The sequence below is a fragment of the Eulemur rufifrons genome, chromosome 19 (assembly GCF_041146395.1).
Source record: "Eulemur rufifrons isolate Redbay chromosome 19, OSU_ERuf_1, whole genome shotgun sequence".
In the NCBI taxonomy this organism is placed as follows: domain Eukaryota; kingdom Metazoa; phylum Chordata; class Mammalia; order Primates; family Lemuridae; genus Eulemur; species Eulemur rufifrons.
The window spans coordinates 85,495,534-85,513,979 of record NC_091001.1 but is presented as its reverse complement, the minus strand read 5'-3'; the positions used below and the strand labels follow the sequence as shown (position 1 = coordinate 85,513,979).

The window sequence follows — 18,446 nt, the reverse complement described above, 5'->3', positions numbered from 1 at the left end:
GTGTTACACACAACTCTACCTTAATGATTAAGGATAAGCTGTGTAATGTGAGTGCTAAGAATTTTTAGAACAGAAGGGGCACACTTTAAAGGAAGTTCCAACACATAATAAATAATTTAGTTCAGCCTAATAGTTGGTGGTTGGGAGAGGAGGGGGTAAAAATATTTCAAAGGTCTCACTGTAGGGAGGAGTAAAGGTGAGAAGAGAAAAAAAATAAAGGTGTCAACTTATGACAGGGAAGAGGGGGGAGGCTGGGGGAAATCAGAGTGCTCGGTGCTAAGAACAGTGTGTCTCAGCAGAGGTAATAGTTGATGTTCTGTTTTAAAGTCAGAGCAGAGCCATATGTGTTTAATTAAGATACCTAGGAAAAGGAACCTAATGGAATAGAACAATAAAGTAGAATCTCCAACCTCAGGGAGAACAAGGGAATGATTAACAAGTAACTTGATCAAACTAACAAAAATAAGAGAAGTAACAGTGTAAGAAGTTATAGATGGAGTAAAAATAGGAGGAATACAATCAAGTGTATCTGTCATAACACTTCCTGAATTCTCTCACTGAAAGACAGATCAACAGAGTGGGGATAAGAATAGCTGTGTGTTTTTTAAGAAAATACTTAAAACTGAAAAAAAAAAAAAAAGAAAGCAGTGGCAATGAAATATTAGGCTAATGCAAACGAAATGGAGTGAAACTATTAGTAAGATGGTGCAATTTAAGTTTAGACTTGTTAATCAAGATAAAAAGGATTTTATGAAACACTATGTAGTTAACAGTCATAAATGTGTATATACTAAACTACATAGCAGCTGAATAATTCAACAACTAATAAAAATGCAAAACTTTTAAAAAGTATAATAACATTTCAAAATACCTTTAAGAATGGAGCGGACAGTAACATAGTAAGTAAAAATAATAGAGAACATGTCTTTACTAGAAAATAAAATTTTATGTTCATAGACCAGTACAAAAATCGATCAAGCTCTTGGTTACAGAGAAAAACTAATTTTAAGAAGTAGAGGTTTTAAGGCCACATTTTCTAATTGTGACACAACAAATTAGAAATAATAAAATGTAGCTAACTTTTGACCTCAGTTTTTTCATAGCCAAAATACTCTGAGAAGTTCAATACATAAAAGCACTGCAGCAGTTAATGTACACAACAACAAAAAGATAAGAAAGCAAGCAAACAAAATGTCCATCAATAAGAGAGTGTATAAGTTAACTATGGAAAGACTTGCTATTAACAAGAATGAAACACTTTTCTTACCTTAATTTCAGCGAGAGATGCCATTGCCCATGCTATGGTAGATCGCAGCCCAGCCGTCTTGATGTAAGCTCTGCTGGCTAAAGGAACTCTACAAAGAAAAGAACCTGATTACATAGCAAATATTCCTATATGTGAAAGAACAGGATATAAATAAAAATGATTAACCTGTCCATATCTGAGAATCATTTTAACATATTCATCCCACATACACTAAAGTATTCCCTAAGTTAGAGACTATTTCAACCTTATTACAAAAATACTTTATCTAATGGGCACTTTGTCTAACCAGCCAGTGTGGCATTTTAGAAAAGTAAATTTTTTAGACAAATGAAATTTAATGTGTTTAATTTATAAAATGTAGTCACACATGAAGAAAATCTTTTATACTTTCCTGTCTTCCTACATAGAATAGACTTTTCCTTGCTATCTGGAGTCATGCCAAGGAATATACCGTTCTGTGATACAGATGTAGCATGGGAAACAGGGCTGAATGGATGCTAACCCTTAAAATCTGTTTTCTATAAAAAGTCCCTTTTGTAAGTTTGCTTTCTGCTCATTTGCATCTTTTTCTTAAAAGATGAAATGAAGCATGACATTGCATTGTCTAAAATAATTTACTGAATGAAGGGCTGAAGCAGACATCTCCCTAATGAGTTCACTGGTCTCCATCATGTGCAATTTCATACTTAATCCTCCATCTTAATACTGCTACCATGTTTCCAGATTTGACAGAAACTTTTAAAATATCATGTATTATTTCTACCTTTCTCATGCAATGAACAAACAGCATCTCCTTGGAAATTTCAATGTGCTTTTTTAGTTCACTTCTACAATTTGTTGGTAAGATACGAAAATATGATTTCAAGAATTTGTGCTGGTTTGTTTTAGGGTACGCTTGTTCCAAAGCCACTAAGAGGGCTCTTCTATGAATATTACACAAAGCCACAATGTTCTTCCAACTCTTTTTAAAGACTTTCAACAGAACATGTTTCTTTCATCATTTGGCTTCTCATCTTTCTTTGACTTTAAGTTATCCTGTTTTTATATTTATTGCAAGCCTCTTAAAATCTTAAAATTAGATGATATATCTCTTTCAAATGAAACAGTACAGTCGTATACATACTGTTATAATGAGGAAGTTTTGCATGGTAAATACATGGGAGTTTGGTGTTTTAATAAAATTTTTTTTCAGGAAATAAAAATTTGCATTGTAAATAGTACTGTATCCATACATTTAGAATCAGGGATGTGAATTGGCAGGTATTAACAGAAAGACTAAAATGTTTTGGTCAATGAATTTTACTTCTACAGTGTAAACTTGGCAATTATCTTGTTGCAAAACACATTAGTCTGTACTCTAGATATCAAAAAAAGTAGATGCAATACAGAAAACTATTTTTGTCCACATATATTACAAAATGCTCCTCCATGCAACAGGGATTTATGTGGAACCATTGAAAGCTTTCAAAATTACATATATATTTTTACCAACAGAAATTTTATTTATGGGAGCCATTTCTATTAATATGTGACAAAAGTGAGTATGTTCTTACTTGGCTTAAACCTGGCCAAAATTGATCTGCTATTATGGCAACAAAAAGGCCCCATGATATCAGTATAACAACATTATTTGGGGGAAGGCAGTGTTCAGAAATAAACTCCTTGAAAATAAAAATAATGTTCTACTTTCATAGAATCTGGCTAATCTTTTTAATCAGATTTTAGCTGGCTTTTACATAGTACAAAAATAAATGTGGTTTTTAATCACCTCCACATATATGCATTTCCTCTCTATTCTCTTACACACATGTATCACCAATCAAAGACATGCTAATCTATATCTCTAGCCTAGACTTAACAACTGACCCCCAGTTCTTTATCTTCAAATAGGCGCCTAGGCATTTTTATCTGGAGTTTAAGTAGTGCAAAGTCAAAAGGTATAAAATGAACATACTTTCCTTTCCCAGGATTTCATATCATGATACATTTCTTCATTTTCTTATGTCACTTACTATCCAAATACTGGGTACCATAATCTACATCTTCAGTGTAGACTCCTCATTTGAACTCCAGATCTATAACTTTAAATATTTACTTGGACATTTTTCAGTGAATACATTGTTTCCTTTCCCTACATTTTGTATCTCAGCAACTAACATCAGTATCTACTGGTTGCCCAAATCAGATACCAGGTATTCTGGACTTCTTAACTTTTTCTTGAGTTCATGGCCTTTTTGTTACCCACCATTCTGTCTTAGTTCAGTTCCTCACCATTCACTGCCTTGACTATTTAACAAGAGTGTTTAAACCATCTCCTTCTTTATATTTCTCTTTCATTTTTAAATATAATCTCTTTGGTAATTTCTTAAAATCATAAATCTGATCATATAACTCTTCTGCTTTAAATTCTCACTGTGTCTAGAATAAAACCCAAGCTGTTTATCAGGATTACAAGACACCTCATGACCTTTCTGATTGTTCAGCCTAATTTTTTACTATTCCCCCTATGCATTCTCTGTTCCATCTGACACTACTTGCTGTCCCCACATAAATCAAACTTCCTCACATCCCGGCACCTTTGGACAAGCTATTCCCTGCCTGCAACATCCTCTTCTTCTCTTGTCCACTTGGCAAACCCTTACTTATTATTACTGTCAAGTATCCTCTTAAGTATTACTCCTTTAAATGCTCACTTGTTCCCCAAAAGAGTTAACTCTAGTTAACTCTTTCTTAACTCTAGTCAAGCATTTATCATGTCTGTTCTACCACTAGGCTGAACTCCTTGAACTTAATACCCATCGTACTCATCTGTGAACACTGGGTGTCTAGCACAATGCTTAGCATATAGTACATATACAATAGATGTTTCCACTGAAATTAATTGAATTTCTAAGTTGCTTAACTATTTCAAACATAAAAGAGCTGAAATTTATTCAACACTTACTGTATCCTAGAAACAGTACCAAGTATTTTCACATGGGCTATCTAATCCCAACCATAATATAAAGTAGGTACTATTATTTTCCTGATATTATAGCAGAGAAATATGATACTTTGCCCAAACTTGCATAGCTAATTTGTGGAAAAGGTAGAATTCAAGTCCCAGTTCTTATCCCCTGTGCTATACTGTACTAGGTGATATGTGCAGTGTGGCATAGCTATATTCAGTTAATGCCCCATGGGACTATTGATATCTAGATGGTTCTTTTCTTTAAAGAAAGCAGAGCTCTAATATGAACACTATTTTTAAAAACTACTAAGATACAAATTTTTATGTGACCCTCAAACTTCATGGCTGCTCTAAACTTTATTTCATCATTTCTGACTTTCTTCTGTTGGTAGGGTCGCCAGGTTGCAGTTTCTGATATCCACTGCCCCTTCTCTTGTCCAGTGCTATCTGCTGTTCAAGTCTTCATGATTCCCTTTTCCTCAAATCCCAGCAAATTATTCTTTGTCGCTGACACACATCGAGACTGCTTCTCTCCTACACTGAGGTAGTCAAACTGACTTATCACAGAGCATCTACTGTAACCTTATTTTCAACCACTGTACATTCAAGATCTGAGTCTTACTTTTTAGATATGTGTTTGTAAACTTTTAGGTACATTACCAATTACTATTTGAGATGCCACTGGCATGACTTGAGTGTTTTTAGCAAGCATTCAAATGATTTTAAATAAAGTTTAACACCTTAAAAAATTACTATAAGGTATATGTATTTGTTAAATAAAAGAACACAAAATCTAGCATTTTTATATATAATTAACAGTTCTTGGTGCCAAGAATCTAAATACGTTAGCACTATACTCAGCACTGCTAGGGATGAGATGTTCCACATAAGTCAATTTTCTAGATGCTTAGGCTCACCTTTTTAGGGGTTAAAGTAAGAAAAACATTTAGCTACTTTATAAATTTTTAAAAAAATATATTTCACATTTTGCTTGTTTTGCTAATCTTTCCTACCCTTGTCTTGGTGACCATCAATAATTACACTTATTGTAATTGTTGAAATACAGCCATCTTTCAGTTTCCCACCCTTTCTGTTAGCTATTATGGAATTTTAAAGAGCCAGATAGGCAAAATGGTTCAAATTTAAGTCAATTAGTTTTATAAACGTTTTTACAGGGATTAGGCACTGTAGTAGGGCAGCCTGGAAACCTTTTAGGTGTAAGTATAACAGAACAGGTTAGGTTTAGTCTGGAGGAACTTGTAAGGTATTAGGGTCACTGAGATGTGTTGACCTCACAATGTTATGACAGAAAGAAATTTTATTTAGCTCGTGATCTTTGTAATCTAGATGTCAGTGGAGCCTACCATATGACTAAGCACACAGCAATAACTCAATTGTTCAATATTTCTTGGACATCTACAGTGCTCTTAGCATTGTGCTCATCAACTGTTACAGCTCACGATTAGATAAAAGCTATTATAATACTCTTAAGCATTTTTTTAAACATCTGATTTAGGCTTATATACACATATATGTGAGCTTAAGCAAATGCAGTATTCCCACAGGACCTTTATGATCTTAAAACATTCCATGCCTAGAATCACCTAGGAAAAAAGTATGTAAATGACTTTATATTATATAAGCAGGGTTACGCATATAAGATGTTCTGAAGATGCCAATAACATATGTATGCTCCCAAGAAACTAGAAATCACTATTTTCATCCAACCAGCTCTTTCTCCCCAAAGCATCTAGAAAAAGTATTTGCTGCACAATAAGAGTTCAATAAATATTTTTGAATAAAGAAACAAATTATTTGCATTCATTATTTAGTACTCTGCATGACTAGGAAGATGTCTGAACATTTTAAAAACTAGTAATAACCATCCCACAATAAAAGAATAATGGCAATGAAATGTGGAGAATGTTCAAGGTGAATTTAAAGAATTGTGCCATATTTTCTATATTAGTTAAAACTCCAAGATGCCAACGGACTAAAAATCCTAGCTTAAACATGGGCCTGTGAAAATCACTTAAAAGAAATAATTAGATATAATTTTCAGTATTACTCATGTAATCAATGGATTACTATGATCAAATATTTCCCAGCTCTAACTGGTTAGTTCAAGTCATATCTACTAAGCCTCATGAAAATACTTTACTGGCTTAAGCAAAGAACTCACTCAAATGTTTTGCTGTGAGTCTCCTCTGCTATATCAGTGTTTCATACTATAAATAAAAAGCATAAAGTTCTTATTTTACAAACTCTCCTGAGGACAAACCTGAAGCTTAGAATACAGTATCTACCTGAACACAGGAATCCCCACCACAGAGTAAATGTCATTTAGATGTACAAAGATCTGAAAGAACAAACACAGAAGTTAGAACGGAACAAGAAACTGCATCACTAAAGTATTGACAATTTAAAAATTTCCATTTTGAACTTTTCTGACCTATATTTTAGTAAGAAATTCCAAGGCCTTATTTGTCATATCTGGAAAAATGTTCCATAATCTTTTTTTCTTAAGCAGAGGTGAGCTAAATTTTATTTCATAGAACAATTCTGAGTTAAATTTGGTATAGAAGTTATATGGAGAATCACGTTACAAAGAACTCAAGATCAACTTTCTTCCCAGAGATTCTTTAAATTATTATAACTGGATTAGACTTTTCAGCATTTTGGGTTAGAGAAGATTTCCTAAATCTACGCTAATTCTAACCTAAGCAAGACTCAAGGCCACACGGGGCTATCATTGCCTACTTTCAGGGTAACAGAAAACCTTCTTTAGGGCAAATATATGGTAGCAAGAGTACCCTTTTCTCTCTCTACTGTCTGTAGGTGAGTTTTTGCCTCTCTTTATTTCCTTTTTTCTGTTAGGCCATGAAGAGGATTTAAATGCCTTGAATTATAATTAGTAGCTCACAAAATTTTAAAAGTTAGAATCTTTCTTACTTTTGTAGACTAATAAGGTTTATAAAATATTCAAATTATTGTTTTAAACCTCAAGACCATTTAATCTCTAGTGCTTTCAGACCAAAATTATTTTTAATATAATTATTCCATTAATACATTTTCATCAAGAAAAGAATTATCTGAAATGACTCCATTTGGTCAATTTAATTCCACAATCAAAAAGGAACATCATACCTAAACTTTCCAATTTTATATATTATGTATTTTAGCAAATTTATTAGCATTCTATTTATAATTTATAGTAAAGATCTGATATACTTACCATCAAATGTTATTAAAAATAGCTTCTCACTATAAATTTTTTTCCTATCAATTTGCACAACAAAATTTGTTAAGATTTGATTCTTCTGTCAATTTTTAGTCACAAATTTTACTGTGCATGATTTTAGTGTTGTCAATTTTGTTTTGTGTTGATTTCTACCAATAATAGCTATCATTAATTACATCAAATGGCTGATAGGAATTGAATTTGCTATATTTATTTGTGAGCTAATCTATGAGAATACTAATTCTGAGACAGAGAGATGGACTCAGCGGAGATGGGGGAAAGACTGAAACATTCTTGGGGTCAAGACATTTAGCAGGACAAGTAATAAAAAATATATATCAGGTATTACTTTTTAAAAGTGAAAATCAGATAAAAGGAAATTTAAAAACTAAGCAACACAAAATGCTCTGATTTGGCTAGCTGCTACTGCATTTAAAGCAACGTAACAAATAACAAATTTATGAATTAATGAATCATGAAAATGACTAGCTAGCTACCTGTCAAATTTGTAAGATAGTTTTCAAAATGTAGTATAGTTTTTTGTTTCCCCTTGTAAATATGTTTGTTCCAATTAAAAATAGTGTAACCTTATTAATTTTGAAAACATACGAAAAAAGCCTATAATCCCATATCCTTAGCATAGTCACTATTAACATATTATTGGATTTTGTACAGGCCTTATTTTGTTGTTCTTTTTAACATCAGCTAGATGTTAAAAGAGACTTATAAGAGATTTGTATGATTTATAGAGATTGTAGAGAGCATCTCTGCAACCTCATAAAAAATGTTTTTTTCAATTGTGATCAAACAACTCCATTCCAAAAAGTCTTTTTTTTTGGAATTTGGATAAGAATGTTTTCATGGTGAAAACTAATAGCAAAATTAACTGCACCATTCTACTGCTGGAGAAAATAAACTGCTGGATGCATGTAGACATGCTTTGTAAAACTGTAAAGTAAAACTGAAAAGTACAATAAGAATAATAGATGACACTGTCTTTAAGAATTAGGTTACAAGTATATAAAACAAATATTCATTACCTCTAAATCTGGATTCCTCAAATCTGCTTTCCATCCAAACTGTTTCATAAGAGCAATTCCAATTACTTTTCCTACCTCCTAGAAAAGTAGCAAGTTAAAAGATAAGAACACTAAAAATAAAAAATTTTAAGTTTTAATGTAAGCAAAACCAGAGTAGCCTACAGGAAAATCAAGTCAGACTATCTGATGGTAATTTAGGGTTCTGACATTAAAACATTACAAAAAAGCATTTGCTATCAAGGCAGTAAGTCTGCATTTTACCTGCCCTACCCCCAATGTCTGTGGTATTCACTCCTCCCCAGCTTATTGAGACCTCACATGTAAAATTTGTGTATTTGCAGTCTAGGTTCCAGTGACAATCCCATATACAGGCCAGGTGCAGAGTAGCCATTTCATAAGCACAGAACTAAAGAGAAACCGCAAAAGTTTAGGCTTATAAATCAGGATTTCCAAAGGCAAATGACATTTATGAGTTTCAGGAAACTTTTAGGTAGAAAGTAAAAAAAAAGTTATTACATGGAATAGCATACCATTCCCCTTAAGCATCTAAGGTAAAATTAAAAAGGAAAATGCATTTTTAAAGTAGCTAATTATATGAGAATAGGCCTAATTCTCTATCTGGGCTAAGTTATCTGTTCTGTTACAGGTTTGCATCTTATTTTAAATCCAAAGAGTAATTCTTTTAAAAAACGGGAGCCCACTTTGAGAGGTAAGCATACCTGTGCAGTAAACGCCTTTCCAACAGTTCCGCTGCAGCGACACGAAACTCTGAAAGTCAAGTTGTTCTGGTTATGAGGAACAGTTGCTTTCTCTGTATCATTCTGAAATTCCTCTTCTTGAAATTTTTCTCTTTTGGTGATAAAATCTCTTCGCTCCAGAGTTTCTTCTTCTATTTGTTTCTCCAGCTGGCATTCCCCATTCTCCTCTATCTCTTGCAGTTGTTCTATTTTTAATTTCTTAGCAATGATGATTTCATTTTCTCCCACTTTCCTTTTTAGTGGGTTAGCATCTTTTGGAGAAAGTTTTTCATTTTTTGCATCAAGTTCAAGAAGCTTTTTCCAAACTGAAATGGCATTCAACCAACTTCCTGGATCATCATTTATAAGTCTTTGCATTTCATTAAATATTTTTCCTAAATAAATAAAATCTCAGTTTATCCTATGTTGAAGCTTTAAAGACCATCTATTGCATTCATCACTTCCAAATTCCATTATCTTTATTTCTTTAAAATCACTTTTATTAAGTTGCTATGTGAGTAACTTCACTTTCATTTGGAATTTATATTCCATTTATCATAAGAATATTGTATAGAAAAAAGTTCATTTTTATATTGCATCTACAGTATCAAAATTGTGTTAAAATTTTTACAGAATTACCATATAATACTTAAACAAGGACATTTGTCCTACGATAATATGTGAACCTCTTCAATATATGCATAGACCTAAAGTGTATATCAATCTTTGAAATAATGGTGATCTTACCTATAAAAATTAACTTTAAAAAAAAAAAAAGAATAGGAGCCCAGTGTGGTGGCTCATGCCTATAATCTCAGCATTTTGGAGCCCGAGGTGGGAAGATATTTGAGGTCAGAAGTTTCAGACCAGCCTGTGCAACACAGCGCAATCCTGTCTCTAACAAAAATAAAAATAAAAATAAAAAATTAGCCAGATGTGGTGATGCATGCCTGTGGTCCCAGATACTCAGGAGGGTAAGGCAGGAGGATCACTTGAGCCAGGAGTTTAAGGCTGCAGTGAGCTATGATGATGCCACAGTACTCCAGCCTGGGTGACAGAGCTAGATTGTGTATCAAAAAAAAAAAAAAAAATTGCAAAACTCAGACACCCAACCCATTTATAACTTAGGGACTGCCAGCATGGTCAGCAAAATTTAATATTTTCTTGATTAACAAGGGTCATCAAGATGATCCAAAAATTATTATTCCAGTTTCCTAAAGATGTGTGTACAATACTGGGAAGAATTATATTGACCCCAGAGTATAGTAGCTTGGGCTTTGCTTCAGAACGATTTTTTCTGCTTGGTCTTGATTTCATGCCACTTGCATCTTTATTGAAATATGTTATTATAGACTATATAATTACATGATCTCTTGTGCACAATCAGCAATCAAACCGAAGTTTAAGGCTGCTTTTATCAAGATCCTTAAATCATTTCAGCAGCATATTTATAAAATTAGGGAATGGACAAGAAATCTCTTATGCCTGCTTTAGCTCTAATGCTTGATAAATGGGTATAGTTTATTAAAAACACTTAAGTTCCCAGAAATAGAAAATTTTACTATGTACTATTTTTCCAATTCTATCACTCAGTTAAAATTTACAAGGTAACAGTTTGCACCAATTTACTATTAATATATTTTGGGTTATTACATGTTTCTAAATTGAAATCAATGCAACTGACCACATATATCCCTAGAGAAGGTGGCTGATCATATTCTCAAAGAATGTGATTTAGGACACTAAAATCACTTAAGAAAGGCAGCAGGTTGCAAAGAGAAGAGACAGATTCTACTTCAATCAGGTGATGACATTCAGGAAGTACAGAAAAATACATAATTAATGATCCCACACATTTGACTGAATCTTAAAAATGTGAAATGGCTATATATTATTTATCAAGCAGAAAACTTGAGCACAATATATGTGGGTAAAAGCAACAGGCAAACATCGTACCTTTACTTATAGAAGAAACAGTAAGTGGAAACTCCTTTTTAATAAGCAAAAATAATCTCTCTGCAGATTTTAATTTCTTCAGCATATTCACATCAGAACAGGTGGTAAAAAAAACCTTTCCTGAAGTATATTCAATCTAGAGATAGAAAAACAGATTTTAAGGTAGCCCGGTGTTGGTAAAACCCATTTTCTTTTCCCCCCTTTATCAATTTAGTCACAGCATTTAGATTAAAAATAAAAGCAACCATTTCTGAAGCATCTCTTGTTTGTCAGGCAGTGTACTAGGCACTCTGAATACATATTTTCCCCCTTATCCTTATAACAATCCTCTAAGGTAAATTTTATCATCCCCATTTTACATAGTTGGAAACTGAGGATTAGATAGGTTAAATAATTTGTATAAATTTACATAGTGAACAGTTTTTATGTTATGCTACCTCTTATAAAGTACACACATATATATACACATTACTAGAAAAATAGAACACAAAATACGCAGTAATTATATTACCAAACCTCACACATTATTTAAAAGTAGGTAAAAGAAGGTATAATACATAGGACAAATTAGGTATCTAAACCAAGGTGGATATTTATTAAATATCTGCCTGTGGTCTACCAGGAGGCACAAAGCACACATCCTGAATACAACAGATACACACTGACATATGAATTAAAACATAAAATTTATAAGACAGTAACTTGAATTAAACCCAGAAGAAAACTAAAGTTGTAATATTATAATGCACTGACAAGCTGCAGGTACAGTCAATAGCACTGAATATGAAAGCCAACATTACTAAGAGACTTGGGGAAGAATCCTGTAAGATTTGGGAAGAGAGATTCTATAATGACAAAACGGGCAGAGACAGAAGTGGGAATGAAATCCTGGCTGAAGTAAACCGTAAGTTAGCCTGGCAACATTTTCTGTATTATGCTGACTGATAGTATCAGGTGGATGGATGATGTAGTTTAGGCCAGCTTGATAAATGGTCATAAAATTTTGAGTACTGCAGAGGTAATGGTCAACCATCATAGACTTTTGATGAAAACTGTGACAGCACTGAATTAGCTGGCAGAAAAAAATCACTTTGGAAGAGGCATAAAAGACTGAGTGTAGAATGTGATGCCAGAGGGAGAAATAGGTTATTGAGGTAGAAATGATGAGACATTTGGCTGTAGGAATTGGATAATGGATAGAAGATACACATATCAAACAGAAACAGGCTTTCAACACAGGATAGATATATGATAAAAATCAGGAAAGAAAGGAAAATGAAAAGAGACTCATATGGAGCCTAAAGTGGTGTGACAAATGGTACCCAACACCAATGGAATCTGAAATCTTCCAGGGTCAACCCAACCTTCTTAAGTTCACAATGGATGTGGATTGTTCTGGGTTTCTCTTTTTAACAGTGTCAAGGATGACTGACGTGGTTCTAAGTTATCTCCTAATACTAAGGCACCAGGGAATTTGGGGTATCCTATATGTTTAGGCAGCTACCATTCAAGGGAACTTGAACCCCAAGGGATTTTTGGTTTGTTTTGGATCTGATATGGTCTAATTAAGCTCTGGAGATGGTAATTTCTCGAGTTATCACTCCAGGTTGATGAAGGAGAATCTCTGCCGAGGAAGCCCCAGGCTGGCACCAATGAAAATGCAAATATTATCAATAACAGCTTAGGTACCAGCAATACAGCTGACCAAGATAGATGGAGGAACTGATGACGACATCCTGGGAGGAAGTGGGAAATGAGAACAGTGTTTTGGAATCAATATTTAACAGGTTAGTGAGGTAACCAAAACAAGAACTCTGGTTTCTAGAATTTATTTCTTTTCATATAGGTAGCATTTTTCCAAATTAAAGTATATACCTCAGCATGCTCAGAAATTGAAAACAAAGTTGTGAAAAGTAAATTTTTCAAAATCCTGATTCTGTTACCTGATATATAGAACACATCTGATAATAAAGCCATCACAGAACAATTGAACACACATGAAATATCTTGCCAAGATTCTGGGGGGACTGAACTAAATATTTTATTGAAAATGTATGGTTTTAAGTTTCAAGTCCTATAAACAGGTAAACTGATGCAAACACCTAGAGCAGTGATTTTAGCCTAAGTAGTTAATGATCTAGATATTAATCTATAGTCACTTAATTGTACAATGATCTTTTCTTACTTATCCGAACATCAAGGGAAGCATTTTATACAATGAGCTTTCCCTAAAAATCTCCTTTGCTAGGGAGGGGGATTTTTAAAAAAATGATTATCAAGTTAATTAAGAGGATCTGAAAAGTTTAATTTATTTAGGGCTTCAAATCATAAGAACAGAATGTGTTACTGCACTAAATGCCAAATACATTCTCAAGACCAAAAGCAGCAACATTATTCTCTTTTAAGAATTAACATAAGATCTACATTCCTTTTAGAAGTAATAAGAACGTAATCAGAAGTACAGCAGGTCCTAGAATTAAGTTGTTTTGTTCAACGCTGTTACGCCTAACAATGAGAAAAAATGTTGATTTCCGTCAAGGCCACTATCTGGGTAGAGTTTACAACTTCTCCCCATGTCTTCATGGGTTTTCTCTGGGTCCTCCAGTTTCTTTCTACATCCCAAAGATGTACATGTTAGGTGAACCGGTGTATCTAAACAACGCTGGTCTGAGTGTGAGTGTGCCCCCTGTGGGATGACATCCTGTCCAGGGCTGGTTCCCGCCTTGTACCCTGAGCTGTGGGACAAGCTCCGGCCACCTACAACCCTGAACTGGAGTAAGTGGCAAATAATTAACTTGTTTTAAAGTCAGTTTTCAAGAACCTATTGATGAAATTAAGTGAGGACTTACTATAGTTTACTAAATTGTAAAATACAGTAGTCACTGTGAGAATCAAATAATCATATATGTGAATGCACTTAAATGGTATTACCCTTTGTGTAGACAGGTATTATATATCTTAAAGCAGTACGGAGTACAACTTTTGGTGCTTATGATTTCAAAAACTGAAGATATTATTTCCCCTTTTCTTAGTTTATTGCTTATAACTGATCATATTCAATTATAATACTTAAGGAGAAACATGGCATTTTGGAATATTTTATCCCAATGCTACTTGAAAATTTATTTGTATATACAATCTGTTTTTTCCATTCAGAATTAAATTATAACCAAGTATCTAAAACCACCTGGTTTTATGTCTAATGCTTCCAAAGATGAAATAACAGCCTTTATTAAAGTAAAAACAGCTCTATTATCTGCTAGCATATTTAAGCAGTTAGCATTTTTTCCCTTTCTTTTAAAATTCATAGATTCAAGTTTAACACAAAGATTAAAAGTTTAAATGTATGCAAAAATGTATGGCAATAAAGGGAGGTATCAAATTTCTCTTAATTCTACAGGTGCCATCTAGTTTCAGAACTAATTTGAAAGAGCAAATTGATGAGTTAAGGTGGTGTTTGAGTTTGTTTTGGTTCATTTTAGAAGAGGGAATTCAAAAATATGTTTTATTTAATTTTTTAAAAGGGCATTCAATCTAAAGGCAATGCAGAGAATCCTGAAAAAGGCAACCTTATGCAATCATTCCATTAAATGAAAATAATTATGAAATAACTATCTGCTTAGTTATTGCTGCAGCTGGTGGTAAGTATACAGCATTTATCACATCATTCTGCTTACTTTTGTGTATGTGAGAAATCTTCTACGATAAAAAGCTAAAAAGAATACATAGGAAATTTTGCAAGCTGTATGTTGGAAATTCCACCCATATCAGAGTCACCTGGGAGGGGAGAGCATTCAGGTTAAAATGGAAACACCTGGGCTTAGCAGCAGCCCTACTGAAAGGAATCCTTTCCGGGCTGGCACCCAGAAACACATTTCCAACAAGCTCCCCCGGTGATTCTTATGTTTATTAAAATTGGAAAAACACTGATTAAGACAGAGTGATTACTTTCTAAAAGTAAACAATCAGTTCTGAATTAATTTGTTTTGTAAATTCAGATTTCAGAATATTCATGTCCTTGAAAGGAACCAAAGTTTCTAACAGACTTATGTCATTGCAAGAATGTTTTAAGTAGTCCTGTGTAACTCGCTCAAAAAATGAGTACTGACTATTTGCCAGGCACCGTACTACCTGTGCTATTTATCTTTATTTCAAGGATTGCATTAATCCTTTAAAGTATTTATATTATCATCTCTATTTTACATCCAAGGAAAGTGAAGCTCAGAAATTTGAGTAATTTACCATAAGTTAAAAATCTATTAAAGGAAGATACAATATTCGAACACAGGTCTTTTGATTCTAAAACCTACACACAATCTTTACCATAGTGTCACACAGTTAACCTACATCCGTCCTTACAGGGCAGTTTCCCATGGTAATTTGGCCTAATGGTAAAGCACGTGGGCTTCGAAGCTAGATAGATTGAGATACAAGTCCCAGTTCTACCACTTAGCACCAGCTTTCTATTTCTTTGTAAAATAGAGTTAAAAGTCTTTTGAGGATTAAATCGTAACATGTACATAAAGTGTCTTATGTTTTAAGTGCTTAGTAAATGTTAGTTGCTATCATTATTATTCCTGGGTTGCCTTAACTTTGAGAGTTCACTTTATATTAGAGCAACTGGGATGGAATTTCAGGTTATTTATTCAGATTCCATTCCCAGGCACATCTATTCTTAAAATATACAAAAACAGGATATGGAAATTCCTAAATCTCTTGGCATTTAATTAATCTCATTGTCAAGAAGTTTTTTCCCTGCACTTAAGTGAATTTTCCTGTTGGTAATTAAAGTTTCCTATCTCATTTTGTCTTTAGAAATGATAGAGAACAAGCAGAAAGGGTCAGTCTTTTTTTCTAATAGTTCTGCATACCCAGATTGGGTCAAGCCTATTTTTTTCATGCCAAGCACTCCAAGTAAACATTAAGAAAAAACAAACAACACCCGCCCTCCTCCCCCCCCCCCCAAAAAAAACCCCATTGCAGCATCACTGGTGGTTTGAACACAGTTACACACTAATGCTTGATTACAAAGACAGCTTGGGTTAGAATCCTAGCTTTGCCATTTTCTAGTTGCATGGCTTGAATAAACTATTGGAACTTACCTGTGCATCATTTTCCTCATCTGTTAAATGAGGAACACCCACCTCATTGGACTGTTGTGAAAATCACAACAGCAAGTAAAAACTGTTTTACTTTTTTTTGAAAAAAGTAAATCAAGGTTAGTACCTAAGAACATGTCCCTGACACATATTAAATGCTTAATAAATGTCAGCAGTTCTTGTTATATATCGTTGCTTCTTTAGATTAGCTACACTCAATACACTATTAAACTCCGTGACCCAAAACACAAATGGCAGGTAGTCTATTAAGACTGACATTGTTCATGACTCCCACCTGTCACTGCAGAAACTCATATATACCCCATCAAGGTACTTTTTCAACTACATCTTTCTCCCCTGCTTTCAAGAAACCAGCTCGTAAGTACTGATGCTTAAAACCTTGTTCATTTCATGGAAATTAACAACAGATAACTATGAGGCCTACAAGCGTATATTACTTTGGCTACTGTTTGCTGCGTGTTTCAAGTGTACTTTACATACCCTGTATCATTTAATCCTCAAAACAATCCTATGAGGTAAATACAATCATTGTCAAGAAACTCTTAAGAGTCAAGTAACCGAACTTCAAGATTATGTTTGCATTCAAAGTACGAAAGGACTGTAACTCCAACAGGTCGAAATACAGGCACTATAATTTTAAGTACTTTATTTTAAAGAATCCAGGAAATAACCTGCCTCAACACTTCTCTTTGTAAAACTTTAGCCGTGACCGATGTGCGGTAACCGGATTTGATACGCAGGGAAAGAAAGGAGTGCAGGACTCGCCGGTCCAAGCCCGAGGGCGGGGCCGTCGCTGGGTCATGCCGGGCCGGGAGCGGCGCGCGCTGGCTCTCCCGGGGCCGCCCGCCCTCCCCGGGAGGCCGACTCACCTGCGTGGCCGCCAGCCGCGCCCGCACCTCGCGCATCAGGAACGGCTCCAGGCCGCGGCCCGCGGTGCAGAAGTACCGGGAGCCCGCGCCAGGCCACGACCCGGGATCTCCTGCCGGCGCCGACATGGCGGCTCGGGCGCGGCCCCGTGGCTCCGGGTCACGTGGCCTCGGGCGCGCGCGGCGCGCTCCCGCGTTCCCAGGGGCGGCGCGCAGGGGCGGGCGGTGCCAAAGGCGAGCCGGGGAGGGAGAGCCTGGGAGGGTCGGGTCAGCTAGGAGTGGCCCCCGTGGGTCTCCTTGGTTAACTACCTGGAACCTCCTTGATTAGGCATCTGGAGTTGTTTAGAATCACAGGTGGAAGGGCTATAATTGGTCGTTTCGTTCATCTGCCTTATGTTTTCAGATTGAGGAAATTGATGCCCCGAGAGGCCAAGAGACAAGGAGTTAGCACAGCTGAGGCTGCAGCCTTGGGTTCTCCAAGTATTAATATAGTGAATTTTCCTCCATCCCTCCTAGCTTCCTCTTCACCTCTCCTTCATCCCTCCCCACTACTGTGCTTATAGAAGGAGCCCTGCTCTGTCTTCAGCAAGAATTGGGCCAAACCTGTGAATTCCCAGGATCCAGAGGAGAATTTCTTGTTTTCCAACAGAATTTCTTTCTGTTCACGAAACAGGTCACATTTCTTGCACTGCTTAACCATCAAGGAAATGAATGAACATACCATCTAGTTTTGGCCACCTGATTTGAGTGGCTTTCCTAACAGCATTACTTGGGAAGAATAAAATCTGTATTATAAAATGAACAGCATTAAATTAGCTGTATTTTATATATATATATAATCAGATATAGAAATTATTACATGAATGCGTCTCTTTGGCAAGTGCCTCCCATGTGCCTTACAATGAGATACCAAGGTGAATAACTGACACCCCCCTTCACGTCCCCCAATGACCCTATACCACCACCCCATCTCATGATCTACTGGAATGGTATTGTAAAAATTCTTCACGGAGTTATGTAACAAAATTTTCAAAGGTCCGATTTTAATATTTACTCTTCCATTTTGGTGAATTCTTTTCTTCGCCTCCAGTCTTATGTCTTTTTCTTGCGTATGGCCATAGCTCATCCCAACTTCTCCATACTTTGGGATTATGACTCTCACGTCTGTCTGGGGAGGACCATGAAACCTCCTTTGTACCCGAGGTGGTAAATATGCAGATACAGCACGTCCTGGTTCAGTTCAACAACCTACTGAACACCTCTCTGCCA

General features: G+C 35.1%; 1 protein-coding gene across 4 annotated transcripts in view; it reads right to left on the bottom strand.

Moving 5' to 3' along the window:
* Positions 1–17,343, bottom strand: part of THUMPD2 (THUMP domain containing 2) — a 37,294-nt gene extending 19,951 nt beyond the window's left edge. Inside the window, exons 1-6 of one of the 4 annotated variants that reach the window (XM_069494362.1) lie at positions 17,181–17,343; positions 11,192–11,327; positions 9,218–9,630; positions 8,499–8,576; positions 6,524–6,576; positions 1,268–1,355 (exon numbers count right to left, since the gene is read on the bottom strand). In XM_069494362.1, coding sequence (XP_069350463.1) covers positions 1,268–1,355; positions 6,524–6,576; positions 8,499–8,576; positions 9,218–9,630; positions 11,192–11,327; positions 17,181–17,306 — 894 coding nt within the window. In that variant the 5' untranslated portion in view covers positions 17,307–17,343. Of the gene's footprint in view, positions 1–1,267; positions 1,356–6,523; positions 6,577–8,498; positions 8,577–9,217; positions 9,631–11,191; positions 11,328–17,180 lie in introns of those variants that run through there. The other 3 variants (XM_069494359.1, XM_069494363.1, XM_069494361.1) reach the window with 3 other exon arrangements.
* Positions 17,344–18,446: the final 1,103 nt, after the last annotated feature.